Genomic DNA, 15,000 nt, shown 5'->3' with positions numbered 1-15,000 from the left:
TCCCTGTACGTGTGTGTGTGTGTGTGTGTGTGTGTGTGAGTGTGTGTGTGTGTGTGTGTGTGTGTGTGTGTGTGTGTGTGTGTGTGTGTGTGTGTGTGTGTGTGTGTGTGGAACAATAACTGATCAACTACTCACGCGTTTGCATTTCTCCAATCAGCAACAGCTTTTCAGATGCACATCTTTCTTTCTGTGTTTTCTGAAAGGAGAATCACGCAAAATCACACAATTAAATATTTCCAACACAGATTTCTGTTAAATATTACATTTAGGCTTGGGCGATATATCCACAATGTTATAACGCGATACACAGTATTAGTGTCGTTGTTGACGGGGTTCCCATTACGCACGGTTGGGCACGGCACTTTTTTGGTTTCATTCTATTATAATAAATACATCTACAATAAAAACACACGTTTTTTGTTTTCTTCGGAGAAATGGTGAACCTTTATCCCGGATTGCAGGGAACGTATCGCTTCATGCCACTCCAACTAGGAAGTTGCGCGTGGGCGTTAACGTAACGTGCGTGCGGAAAGGATCTCTCGTTCACGTGAACAGTGACGACCACCAAGCAAGCACGAGTGAGGAAATATATGCGTAGAATAAAAACAAATAATATTTAGTTTGGGATTCTCAGCGTGAGAAATATGAGGTGTGGCGTGTGAACTTGTTGATATCCGACGGTCAAAGCAGCTCTGTATAACAGTGATTAAAAAATATAATTTCGGCCCAAGCCTAATTACATTCGATGAAACTTGCACAATCCCTAAATTACACATACTGTATTTTTTTTTTAAAAGCTCCTTTATTGATCCTGTCATATGTTCTTCTTCGTTCTTTTTCAATATTTTGGCCCACAACCCAACTGTTGTTTTCAATGTGTCAAAGACAGTTCTTCACCTTGTTGGCGAGGATTCTGGCCACCAGACGGACCGTCTCCGATGGACACCACTTCTCTCCGTATGCGACCATCGCTGAGCACTCCAGCTTGTGCATGGCCCAGTCCCCTTTCTGACATCCACGCAAGCACAAGCATTTTAGGAACATGGTGGAACAAGCTTGAAAAACACAGAATGATTCAGTTGAAACATAAAACAGACAGCACCGGTGCGGCATTAGGTGAGGAATTTGACTCCACTGTGCACTGATAATATAACATTAGCTCTGGCCAATTACTACTCCAAAAGTGAGCTGGCCCAGTGGTCCTCAACGTGGGGTTCGAGAGGTTCCATGAGATCTGCAGCAAAATGATTAATAGTTACATTTCATCATTATTTCCAGCATCATTATGATGACCTTTTATTATGAGTTCAGCGTTATCTCCCTAACTATAGTACATCAATCTTATCTAACAATCATATCTATCAATGTAATATCTTCTGAGATTGGGGTCCCAGAGACTAAATCTGTGGGGTCTGTGGCCTAATGCGTATCAAATTAAAGGTTCCTGATATGGAAAAAGGTTGGCAATCACTGAGCTAGCCAGTGCCTTATTTCATGTTTACATTTCGGTGTAAAACAAAAAAAATCTACTTCCACAATTGGATGGTACCACCTTTGTTTCTCTCACCTACTTTCTGTTGCTCTTGTGTTTTGCGGTTATCTGCAGTATTCTGTAAATATTCTATATTTTTATTATAAATAAAAAAAGACCCAAGCAGTAGACATTGTGGTATATTCTGTGCCAAATTCATAGTTTGTTTTCAGTGATGGAGCATGAACCTGACACGTTATTCATACTCGGTCAAAATAATGTCATGACTATCCTGTTCTTCCTCCCTTCCTCCTCCCCATCACCCATGCCATCCCCACCTGGCACTTTGCATTGCAGTAGAACGCTTTCTTGCACTTCCCACATTTCGCCAAGGCCTCTTTCCTAGAGATGACAAAACGACGGATTTGTCAATTAAGGCAAATGAAAAGTAACTTATACAAGGAGACTGAGTGAGAGAGATAGAGAGAAATAGTTTTAGTTTCTCTTCTCTCTCTGACACTGAGGATCAGTAGTTGACTGCTTCTTCTTTCATAACCATTAGTGACCAACAACCTCAACAACCTCAAAACATTCTCACGTATTAATAGAAGTGACCTTATGGCAGAGCAGCTGTCCGCTCTACCAGCACCATGGAGGGAACTGGACAGCCGTCTAAAGGTTTTCCAATTGAGTTTGAAGACAAACCTTTTGCTCATGGACAGACAATTAAACAGTCTTAATGTTCTATTTCACAGAGGTTGAGGAACGTTCACAGTAGTGGTCGACCGATATATGGGTTTTTCAATGGCCAATGCTGATATTTAGAGGGCGGGGCGGCCAATGGCCGATTTATAATGCTGATATCATGTTGTTTTTGTTTTTTTTGCATCTGAAAAAGTAAACCAATTTAATAATAATAAGAAATGAGACACAAAATTGCTGAACTTAAATGAACATTTATTTAACACTAATGTTATTGTCTGCATAGTCTCTGCTGTGTACTTATTTTAAATAAGAAATGAATCAACTAAATAAATGTCCACTTATGAATGAAAAAAAAAAAAAATTATAGATGATAAAAGAAAATAATAATAATAAACGGCGTCATATTTAAGTCTGGTCAGGAAAGAGTCTCCCTGGTTACAGAAGTGCAGGATTTATTATTTACAAGTAAAGTATTTATACAAAAACATCCAGTTTTTACTAAGTTAAGTCCCATAGCAACGGAAAGCAACAGGGAGACGGTATCACGTGCCACAGGACAGTGGGAACACACAGGGTTTTCGTTTGTAACGGTACGGAACTGTCCCTAAAATCGGTTGTGTTGAAAGATTTTTACAAGTCAGGAAACACACAAAAATAAATTGATCTAAAATAAAGCGTTGTCTAGAGGAGAAACTCCACTCCAATTCTCTGAGTTAGGTTTATGTTTTGCCTCAAGTGCAAAGTATTTCTAAACAGCACTCCTGCCGCTTTCTTTCGTGGAGGCTCTGCACTTGCCATTTTTAATGAGACACCATAACAAATAAATGAGACAGTGAAGACAGCGTGTGAGTGAGAGGGGGCGGGGCTATGTGGCAGCTGCAGCGGTGTGTGTGACTCGCTGTGGGAGAGAAGAGAGAGCGAGGAAGCAGCTGCTACGTGTATATCCATAGCGCAGAAAATTGACACCGTTTTAAATATTCCGAAATCGATATGTATAGAAAAAAAAAATATTTTTGACAACACTAATCATCAGACATTTTTTGTTTATCCGCCTTGCAAGTGGGCATCAGCCAATGCCAATTATCTCACAATGTGCAGATATTGGGCCAAATAATCAGCTGACCCATGAATCGGTCGACCACAGGCTCCTTATTTTTAACAGACTCATGTTTTTAGTGGGAAAAACAAATGAGCTTCTGATTTCATACTCATCATTTATAGCAAACAAAATATTGTTATGCTATATTAACCATATGCACCACAACCTCTCAAAATGAAAGAATATCTAAAGCCATTTTATGGTAACACACAATTTTAAGCAAAATGTACCAACAAACTTCAAAGAACCTTGCTGGTAAATGCAAAAATACTGCAGCTCAAACATCGAAGAAATAAACTAGTGTTTCATGCTGTTTCTTGCTTCTTCCGCATCATTTTCTTTTCCATTTTTTACCATTGCGCTCTTCAAAAAACAGAGCAAATAGGCTGCAACACTGTCCGGCACAAACTCTTAGTAACGTCTCTATCACAGCATGAGTCAAAGGTTTGTCTTTCAAGCAGGAGAAACATTTAGGTATCTCTCTGTCTCAAATCATCCAAAAATAGCCCTTGTTTTCATGTCAGATCCCAAACTAGGTGCCAATAATAACAAAAATAATAAAATAAAGCTTTCTTTTTAATCAGTTACTGCTTTGGTGATATTTTCTTGTATGAAACACAGTAACATGCTAAATTAAGGGATTGATGGTTTATACTTATTAAAGGGCGTACTTTCACTTGATTTGGCAATGAGATGACAAGCTTATAATTTATTCTACTTTTTTCTTCTGCAAAGGGTTAAGATGTTTTACTTTGTAGAAACATTTTAGCAATATTGGTTGAAAGAGTGTTAACTTGCTTGCTTAGTATGCTTACAGTGCAAACTAAGTAAACAGAGATCCCAAACTGCATAATGGCCTTAAAACCGTGCAAAGACTTAGATAAAAACACAGACAACCATGCAAGAAAATGTGAAATGACTAAGCAGAAGAGTTTAATAATCCCCCTGGTTGGGAAAAAGAAGGGTTATGAAGCAGGAACAACAAAAAGGAGATAAAGTCTACTTAATCGATTAAATCAGTTGTCTATGTTTGCGGTCTGTCGATACGAGGTTATCCAAGAACACATGCACCTGCACTTACGAGGGAATACCTTACCAAAGGGAAGGTCCAGAGAAGTTTATTTAGTCTTAATTGGTGTGTTTGCAACAATGCCTGTTTAATAAGGGAATACATTTCACAAAATGATTAACAAGTCTGTCTCTTACAATGGTTTAACTGTAGTTGAGTGCTCCAATACGACTTCTTATTTCTTATATAAACACTTTCCTTTTATTACCGCTGGTGTCTGTCTCAGAGGATATATATAAACCAGCATCAAATTAGAAGGATCAGTCATGTTACCTTTTTATTTTTTCTTGTCTGACTTGATGAGGTGCTCTGTTTCTTTGAAGAGAAAGCTCAGGCCATAGTCCTGGCGTTTGAAGTCTGAGGGTTATGTAGTTGTAGGTGCATTGTTGGTGCTATTAGAGATGGACTAATACATCTTGAAATGTACCGCAAATACAATCTCAGCAAGTGCAATTGTGTATAAAGATTTTGACAAATACCTTGACCCTATTATATCAAATAGCCACGCATGTGTTGGACACCAAGCCGCTGACCCATGGAGGAGGGTGATGCCCTCTTCCTCCAACTTTGGAGTGTAGTATGCTGGCACATACATTTTTAATTACCTTTGAACAGTAGATGGAATAAGGTGCATCGCTATCTGCTGCGTGCGTGTGACGTGGCCGTCACGCAGGTCACGTGACACACGTCCATCGAAGAGTCCCATCGGTTGCATTGCGAGATTCGGAATTATTGCAATTACCTCATGTTTATTCAGCGTGGCGAATTACATACATAACCACTACGCGCCAAGGCAGACGACATCTCATCTCCAGCACAAGTCACGACATATGAGATGACGTGCGATAAAGGCGGCAATGGCCGTAGCGCGGTACCTGGTGAGGCAGAAGTCGCAGCAGCCTCCCCTCTCGCCCGCGGACAGCACGCAGGCGTAGGCGGGGCAGGAGTAGAGAAGCTCCCCCGCCTTGAAGGCTCGGGAGACCCGCAGACCTCGGCCCTTGCCCGGGCTGTCGAACCTCTCCACCCCCTCGATGGCGTCCTTCATCATTGCCGGTGCCGCCGATCGCCCCGCGGACCCCCGCCCCCCCCCCCCCCCCCCCCCCCCCCCGGTGCTGCCGTCACCCCGAGGCGCGTGGTCCGACCTCCACGCGCGGCGGGGGGGGGGGAGGGACCCCGGCGCCCGCGCGCGCGTGGGAAGCCCTCGCGCGCTTCCTGATGTTGCGTGGGAGCGTCCAGCGGGGGCCAGCATGGGTTTGGGGGTTTGGGGGTTTGGGGGTTTGGGGGTTTGGGGGTTTGGGGTTTTGGGGGTTTGAGTGACCTTATCAGCCCCTGAAGTGACGTCGTGCCACTTTTTTGGGGGCGCCTCTCACACACCTGGCCTGGTGCGCGCGAGAAACGCGTGGACGGCGCGCGACGCCCACCGCCGATTGGAACGAACGTAAAAATGAACGTTTATCTCATTAATGATGTATTGAAATACTGAAGTACTTATGTATTTTATTCTTTATTCCATTGAATAAATACATATCTTTAAATAAATAAACAAACAAACAAACAAACAGACACACATTATATCTATATATATATATATAAATACACATGAAATAAAGTAGTATTTGAAAGTAGCATTATAAAGTACTATGAAATAAATAGTAGTACCTACAGTACCAGTGTCCATATGAAAAAAAGAAGAAGAGGAGAACACTTCATTGCTGTGTATGAATGCATATCAGCCTGTATGTGACTTTCCATTGGTTCCTATCGGAGGGTCTGGGGACCTCCCAGGGGCCCAGTGTCAGGGGGGTTCCGAAAATGGTTTATAATTACTATTAGGGAATGTGCTTATAGAAGAATAATGGAATAACGCACGTCTTGAGCATAGTGTCACCGTTGTCTCCCGAACTATAGTGCAGACAGGTGTGGAGGTTTGTGTTTAACGATAGAAAAAAAATCCCAAGATTGGGGAGACGAAATCTTAGCAAATGGGTCTGTGGCCCAATGTCTATCAATGTGTCAATTTATCAATTTATCTATTTATCCTTCATCTTATTCATACTGAATTTCTCTGTGGGATTTATATATATATATATGTTGTGTGTTGTTTTGTGTTGGGTAATTTTATGTGTGTTGTGTTGTGTTGTGTTATGTTATGTTGTGTTGTGTTGTGTTTTTTTTGCCGCCTTGCAAATCAGTGTGGGATCAGTGTCGACTCCATTATTAGAAAACTTTCGACTTTACCAAACTGAAATAAAATATCGCCATCTAGTGGTGATAATTAAGAATACACTGAGCATGTTTTAATGTACACTATCATGAAATATCTGCATATACTATTAATGTATAAATAATAATAATAATAATAATAATAATAATAATAATAATAATAATAATTATTATTATTATTATTATTATTATTATCCAACAGTGATAGTTGATAGTTCTGACCGAGTAGGCCAGATAAGGGCAAAGTGTAGTGGCGCCTTCGTTCTAGTCTGCCATCTTGTGGCTGTATATTGTAAGTGCACTTCATCCCATGACTCCATCCCTGGGATCTTACTGGGAGTAGGCCTGTACCAGTGACCTTATTCCCACTACCTAGCAGACACGACTTACAGAATCTAAATTGCAGTCAGCAGTGCACCAGCCCCTGTCTTTGGAGACTTGTAGAAACGGTGAGCTCAGGTCAGAGAGTTAATATTGAGTAAATTAGAATTTTTCATAAACACACACACACAAATGCACGCACGCACACGCACACGCACACGGGCACACACGCACGCACACACACACACACACACACACACACACACACACACACACACACACACACACACACCGATGTGAAGATTTGTACCTCATCTGTATCTGAAGCCTTTATCCAACCTTGCCCCAGTTTCCCCTGATTTATTATAATTCCATTTTTCCAGACTTTCAATCTAAAGAATTGTTTCTCCTCATTTTTAATAACGCCGAAGCAGTGGAGGCATGTCCCTGGGAGATTATGTCGTCGTCTTTGGCGTCTCGTCTTGATTACATCAGAGGAACCTGATTTGATTTGGAAGAAACCCCCTGTTCCTGGGCACTATCCCTTTAGAACTCGCCGGGGTGCTGATTCCTTGCTTTGTCAGGGTGGATGATCTCAATGGATATGATCTGGAAGAGAGGTGGGGGGAGGGGGATTAGATGAAAGGATTATAATTTCCAATGATGAGAAATAATAAGAAAACAATAAAACCTAAGTAGATTTTGTTCTCAAAGAAACCCTGTTAGGATAAATCGACAGAGAAAGAGACAGGACACAAGTATTAAACAGATACAGCGCAGTCCTACCCTGTTTGCCCCAAGAAAGGAATCATATTTATTTAATACCTACAGTGCCAAATTACTTTGAACCATTTAGGCTTAGATGTCTTTGAAGAAATTTCATCAGACATTCAGAATCATACATTCTTTTTTGTTTATTTAATCAAAGTCACACATTGAGCCGCATTAAATATGATCCTGAAATCATCCGACGGTGATGATCTTCAAGAGTTTCAAGAGCTTGTGTCATATCAGTGCTACATAAAAAAAACAAAAGATGCTTCTTCTCTGTGTTACCTTTAGACCCAGTTCACATTTGCCATTAAAGTGCATCTTGGGGGATCTGATCACAACTGGACAGCAATTCTGGCGCGAACACACATCGAGGATCTGTTCAATCAAAGTACATTGGCTTGAAAGGCGCTCAGGGATGCACGCAAGCAAATTGCTAGCTTGTGATAACATAACAGAAAACACAACATCAATAATAAAAAATAACAATAAACAAAAATAACAATGATAGGAAAGTCCTTCTGTCCAAAACTTAGACCATGCGCTCAATAGTGATGATAAAAAAAACAGTATTCAACCCAATAAATCTGTGAGTGAACAGAGGGAGTCTATCCATACAGTCTCTATGGATAGACGCTCTCTGTTCACTCAGGGATCTCAGGGATTTATTGACTGTAACAAGGTTTGCTTTGCATCTGAAGACAGACATTTTACATCGGTCCTTTACATGCAAAGCAAACCTTTTTAAATGCAAACCGTCAGCCAGTGGAAACCAGTAATTCAAAGCATTCAGACATATCAGTAAAATGTTATTTCAAAAGACGACGTATCACTGTCAAATTCCTCTTTCCTCATAATCCATAAGCCATAAAACCATTCTCAACCGTGGGGTTACGACCCCAGGTGGGGTCAGTTGAAATGCATATAGGGTTGCAGGACAAGTGACTTACAGTATATATTGATATTTGATTGATATATTTCAATAAAAAATGTGGTTTAATAGGTTTGAAATATAATATAATTTCTATATTCATTTGGAGCTCCCTCCATGTTCCATGATATAATACATCTAGCCGATGTGATACTCAAATTCACCCAAGATAGTTGCCTCATATCAAATGGGGATCCATCCACACTTGGGGTCAGTTTATTAGTACAGTAGTAAAGTAAGCACAGTCTGTTGCTTATAGGCAAGAATTTTAGGACCTAAAATCGGGGTCATCAGTTAACTTATGGTATAGGTCTACGTGATGGTGTAGCCCACACCACAGTGTAAAATGGCCGTAGATGACAAATGTAATAGATTACATTTTTTTCCACAAAAAGGGCCAACCACAAATCTACAGAGCCAGTCTGCCAGTCTGCACTTTACCAACATCCTCCTTTTCCTCTACTCGATGTAAACAAGGCACTTATGGAAGCCAGTCTTATGGCAATACCGCTGACAGGATATGCGCTGTGCGTTGTCACATTGAGAAGCTCGTAAAACTGCAGCTGCTAATGCTTCTCTATTGCGGGGTCACGGGTGGGGTTGACGTGTGAAATCCAGCGGGGTTAAAGACCCCTCCGTGCTTTTGGTGTTCATAGTGGTGCTGGGACGGCTTCTCACCGCCTCCCCTTATAACCCGGCGTTGTGTAGCTCTCAATCCCTAGTTAGTACAAACCCGGCAGGACACTGGCAGAGATACGGAGTGGACCTTGCGTTTTGTCTTCGTTGTGAAGTGGGGGCGGAGTCAACTTAATCAGAGCATTGTAGTTTATCACTTCTGTGTCATGCAACATTCCAAGACTGGACATAAAAATGTTCTTGCATGCCCAGCCTCGAGCCGCCACACAAAGCGTCTAAATCCGCATTCCTTAGGATGAACTCACTGACTTGAGCGAGACAATGTCTGCCATGCCATCCACTCCCTCATCGGCCGACTAGGGAGCCGGGCCTTAAGCCTGACCCCCCCCATTGTCTCCTGGTGGGTGGGTGGGTGGGTGAGGGGTGACGCCGGCTGCCCGCCCGGCTGCCTGCTTGCTTGCCTGACTGCTTATACCCGTTTGCCCAGCGGTCTTAGCCCAGTGGGCCTTGCAGGCGTGGGGCTTCGTCTCCCACTGTTTATCCATGTGTCTTTGCTTTGGCTCGGGCCCTGCGCCGGGGGCCACGCTGGACAGAGTGGGGTCTTCTGCCCTGTGTCACCTAACTAAGCTCTGCTTTCACTGAGGGGCTTAGCGCCTCACCCCTCGGCCGCTTTATGAGCAGACAGCTGGAGCGATCCATCTCCCCTCTTCTCCTCCTCCTCCTCCTCCTCCTCCTCCTCAGTTCATCTCTCTCTGTCACAGTGTTCAGTTGGCGCTACTGCTGTTCCCTGAAAGGGGGAAATGTGTTCAAAGTCACTCAGCCTCCATCCCCTCCAATGACCAAACACACACACATGCACATACACACACGCCCGACACCTCTGCCGTTCTCTTACTCCTCTTCCCCTCTTCCTATCGTCATTCCTTCAGCAACACCGTTTTCGGTGGAAGGCTTCTAGAAAGGAGTCCTGACAATACATCATTACTCTGCTTTCACCCCCTTCTCACTCCTTACCCCCCTCCATTTTGCATGCATATCATCTGACACCCTTCAGTGTCACCTCCGACCCCCCCCCCCACCCACCTCCTTCTTCTTTTCCCTCTCCTCCTCGTGCTCTTCAGCCACCCCGGCTAAACTTAGAAGTGATAACAGTTGCAGGGTGACACCAGTGGCTAAATCAGTCCAGAACAATAGCTACCCCCCTTCACCGCACCCCTCCATCTCCATCTCCATCTCCCTCTCCTCCTCATCTCCCCCCTTTTAATAGACGGCTATTGTTCTCCGCCTCCGCTGTTGTGCTTTCAGGAGAGTTTGTTAGCTATGCTAATGAAGGTCGGGCTCATGTAGGTTTTAGTGAGCGGGGATTTGACGCTCTTTAACTGTGCTTTGAGAATGGGGAGCAGCCGTTTAAGTCAAGTTTGTCGCCAGTTGAAAGTCAACCTACGTCTGACCTAAGATCGTTCCTTTGCCCGTTTGGTGTCTGGAAAACTGTACTTGCAAGCATATCACAGTCCGTCCAGACAAAAAAAGAGTGAAGTAAGACAAGATGCAGAGAGTACAGTAAGTGGAGTGCAGTCGGGCATCCAATCAGTCAGTGAGTCTGTAAATAGCCCGGCTGGTGGCTCCTTTGAGCTTTCCTCTAAGAGGAATTCTCTCTCTCCTTGGTGTATTAATAGCACATGTGCATTGTTTCCTACTGCAGCACTGCTGCAATCAAAGGAAGTTGGCCTGCCAAGTTTACACATATTTTCCTTTGTCCCTATGTTTAGCTGGCATGCAAGAGTGAGGTGTGTTTGTGTGTGCGTACATGTGGATTGATGCAGACTCAATTGTCTTCTTTTGTGACTGCATCTCATTGTCTCACAGTCGTTGTATGTGTATTCAAAGGTGAAGTATTTCATATTTGTGCCAAATGTAACTGTGGTAGTCTCTCCTACCACACACCACCCAAGTGACATTTCCAGGGCCCTCTGACAGAGAGACACAGACGACAATGGGTTGTAAACATGAGTTTATTGTAGAGCGAACGCTAGGTGGAATTAGCCAGGAGCAGATTGAACATGTCATGACAGGGTTCCTATCCTTCGTGTGTGTGCGTGTGTGTGAATTCGGGTTTTAACCTGCTGCTCGTTAGCCCAACCAATGAGCAACTGGTATGCAGCCACCCTGACCCAATCACCTAGATCCAGGTCAGGTGTGGCTGCTCAAAACCACCCCATCCCCACGCCACAGTAATATTTTTCCAACGTAAGGCAACAGATGGAATCACAAGACGACTCTTGGCTCAGCTACCTGCACTGTGTATCTAGTGAAACTCTCAGCAAGTCTGTGCTGATTGCTTCCTCTTTTCTTTGTGTCTGTCCTAGCCTGTCTCTGTGTGTCTTTCTGGACATTGAGTATTATTGTGAAAGTAGCAAGGGCCTGTTGCCAGATGTGCTACTGAAGGGTCCTGCACTAAGAAGTCCTGCTCTTTGCATTAAACTGTCAAAAGAGGGCTATAAACCAACATTGACATGAGTTGGATTGTAATTCACCATTCTTGGTTTGTGTTGGTTGGATTATGATATGCTAGTGTGCGGATTACATTAATCAGACGCTTTTATCCAAAGCGACCTCCAATTATTCAAGCACCGACGGACGCAGCCATCAGGAGCAATTAGGGGTTAAGTGTCTTGCTCAAGGACACTACAGCATGCTAGCAGGAGGAGCCTGGGATCGAACTAGCAACCTTTAGATTACTAGAGGACCAGCTCTACCTCCTGAGCTACCGTCCCACACATCTCATTGTCTCACAGTCGTTGTATGTGTATTCAAAGGTGAAGTATTTCATATTTGTGCCAAATGTAACTGTGGTAGTCTCTCCTACCACACACCACCCAAGTGACATCTCCTCCTGGTGGAAAATAACACATCAAAGCACTTATACTTCTATACTGTCAAATGACTTATTGAGCTGACAAAAAACTCAAATATGTATCCCTGAACTGAGATGTATGTTTTCATATTCTAATTAGTTGATTTGTAATTATTCTTTCATTTGTTCAAAACGTTGCCAAAGAACTGAAAGAAAACAGGTGCGTTCATGAACAATTTGCACTTTGGCAGGAATCTAGATAATAGTGAGCACGCGCTTTACAATAAATATAGCCCTAATTGGCCCCATGGGGGTGCTTCAATTTAAAAGCAAACATTAAAGGCTGTAGTTCCTTCACCCAAGGTCCGATTGACATTAAACACCCTGATTTCTTGACATATTACAGTCGAAAAACACAAGATGGGGGCACTAAGGCACAACTAGGTGCTATTGCACCAAACAGTGCATTGATTGCTCTGCACACCCCCAACCAAAATAAAAGGTTAATTTGCTCAAATCTCTGCCGTACCATAACAACCAATGCTGTGGATCCTAACCCTCTGCCCTGTTTTCTTCTGGAAATCACTTCATGTTTGCTTATCAACCTCTAGGTGGCTCGCAGGGTCAGCCAGCCTAAAGCTCTCCTGGATCTCACTAGCTATGAGGCCACTCTGCCTCTCACCGCCCTCCTCTTTTGAAACCTATATGCTATATATCCTGAGCATGCAATTGTCAGGCGCGTGGTTGTGAGTGTGTTTATCTTTCAGCGTGTGCCATTAATGGTGATGGTGACCCCCTATTGACCTGACACTGCATAGGGAAGAGGTCACGAACCGAGCCCATTCTTGGCGTATGTGGGCAGCTCAGACACTAATCTATAGTCCTACCAGCTGCAGAGTCATCTACTCTTTTGTTCCGTCGACTGCCATTGTTGTTTGTGTTTTATTTTGTCTTGTTTTTGAGCTGTGCGACCAGAAATGTTATGGAGAGAGTAGCTGTGTTTGGGTCTGAACCCCCCCCCCCCCTCCCGAAAACCAGTTCAAATGTTATCTCCTCCATACTCCTAATTTTAATCATCTAATTGCATTATAAGGGCAAGACATTCAAGCCCAGCTTTCGACAAAGTCATTTTTGAGCGCAGGGCAATTACATTCCGTGTCCTCTATGGCCTGATGCAAACATTAACTATGGCTTCCCGGTCAGAGTGTTATGAGACGGGATGTTTTAAAAGTCATTAAGACAGATTCACAGGTCGACTGTAGCTCCAGAAACACTGATCTGTAATTGTCTGTTGTCGCACTGCCGATTCATTTGTAGAATTCGGTTTGATTTATAGACCCTGCCTTATTAACCAATGAGGAAAATATTTCGACACCTTTCTCCGTTCCCAGCCATGCATTACCAGATGTGTTATGATCGCACCCACATACACACTCAAACGTGTGTATGTGGGTGTACACAATAGATATTTATACGCATGCAGATGTGAAGACAATATATACACAAAAACACACAAATACACAGACAAATAGACATACAGACACACATACACGCACACATTCTCACTGGAGTGAGAGCCAGGTTGGTCTTTTTGTGGCCAAGTGGTGGCGTTGAGGCATCATCGGTCACTTGGAGCCTGTCAGTGACACGCCAAGGGCACGGCAGAATTAGTGGGATTCTCCACAATGTGACAGCTTGCTCTGGCTAAATGGTGTAATAATCTACCCCTCCTCTCCAACGCCACACTCCTGCGTACGGACACACACACACACACGCACGCACGCACGCACACGCGCACGCACGGACGCACGCACACACACACACACACACCCATGCCCTCCGCGTACCAACTGGCACAGATAACATTGTCTTAAGCTATAAAAAAGATTTTTTTCACCCTGCCTCTATTGCAGTAATTATTGAATTAATGCAGATGGAGAGAGACATCTGCATGTTAAAGTGTTGGCCTCTCTCTTATGCACAGCAGATGTTCCCCTGTCATTTACTCAAATTACGCTGCTTAGATACACGAGAGACAGGGAGGGAAAAGAGAGAAAGAGAAATAGAGAGCACAAGGAAAGGGGAAAGAAAGTTACTTAGCAAATAGCGGTGTTGTCTCGCAGACCTCAGACACTGTGGATGTTCCAATGACGTTAATCCTTTACCGTCCTTCTGTCGATCGCTAAAAGTATCCTTCCACGCAGCGTTATGTTCCACAACGGTAAAATGTCTCAATTTCATCCTTTTGCTTTGCTAAGATTTACTGAAAAAAAGTCCCAGGTGAGGTATAACAACCAGATCTATTTAGCAGTAAATTGTAAAAAGTTGGCAAAAGCGTGGTTGACCGAGACACTACGTATCTTTTTCAAAAAAAAGGTTTTGTTATTATTAGTGCAAATCCAGCCAGGCTGCCTTATCACATAAGTGAATCTAACATATAGCCTCGATATTAACGCCCTGTGAACCTCCGCCCCCCGACAAACTTCAAAAAGGAGTATATGTTTAAAGAAATGGTGCTGGAACGTTGACAGTGCTGAATAAATAGTCATCTTCTTAGAGGAAACATGGAGGACGCGGTGGCGGATGTACTGCATACCGACATCTTGGAGATTATGGGTTGATTATTAAATGTGAGGATGAGGAATGGAGGATGTGTGCGCGTGTGTGTGCGTGTGTGCGTGTGTGTGCGCGTGTGTGTGTACGTTTGTGTTTTGTGTTTACTGTATGTGAGTACGTTTGACTTTGTCTGGCACAGTGATGAAAGGCAGACAGGGGCCCTCCTCCTTGGGATTATATTCCAGGTTGGTTTTGCCCTCATCTCTGGGGATTACGTTGATAAAAAAAAAACAAAAAAAACAAAACATTCTTGTATTATATTTTCTGTGCTTATTGTATTAATACTCCCGGGACGGTTACCAGA

General features: G+C 43.2%; 1 protein-coding gene across 3 annotated transcripts in view; it reads right to left on the bottom strand.

The window, feature by feature from the left end:
* smyd2b (SET and MYND domain containing 2b) overlaps positions 1-5,407 on the bottom strand; it is an 11,688-nt gene extending 6,281 nt beyond the window's left edge. The window contains exons 1-4 of one of the 3 annotated variants that reach the window (XM_079996781.1): positions 5,220-5,407; positions 1,810-1,873; positions 898-1,008; positions 136-196 (exon numbers count right to left, since the gene is read on the bottom strand). In XM_079996781.1, the coding sequence (XP_079852907.1) occupies positions 136-196; positions 898-1,008; positions 1,810-1,873; positions 5,220-5,392 (409 nt within the window). In that variant the 5' untranslated portion in view covers positions 5,393-5,407. The other 2 variants (XM_079996782.1, XM_079996783.1) reach the window with 2 other exon arrangements.
* Positions 5,408-15,000: the final 9,593 nt, after the last annotated feature.

The sequence above is a fragment of the Zeus faber genome, assembly GCF_960531495.2.
Source record: "Zeus faber genome assembly, chromosome: 2".
NCBI lineage: Eukaryota > Metazoa > Chordata > Actinopteri > Zeiformes > Zeidae > Zeus > Zeus faber.
Note: the sequence above shows the minus strand (reverse complement) of the source record. Positions and strands in the feature narration are given on the sequence as shown.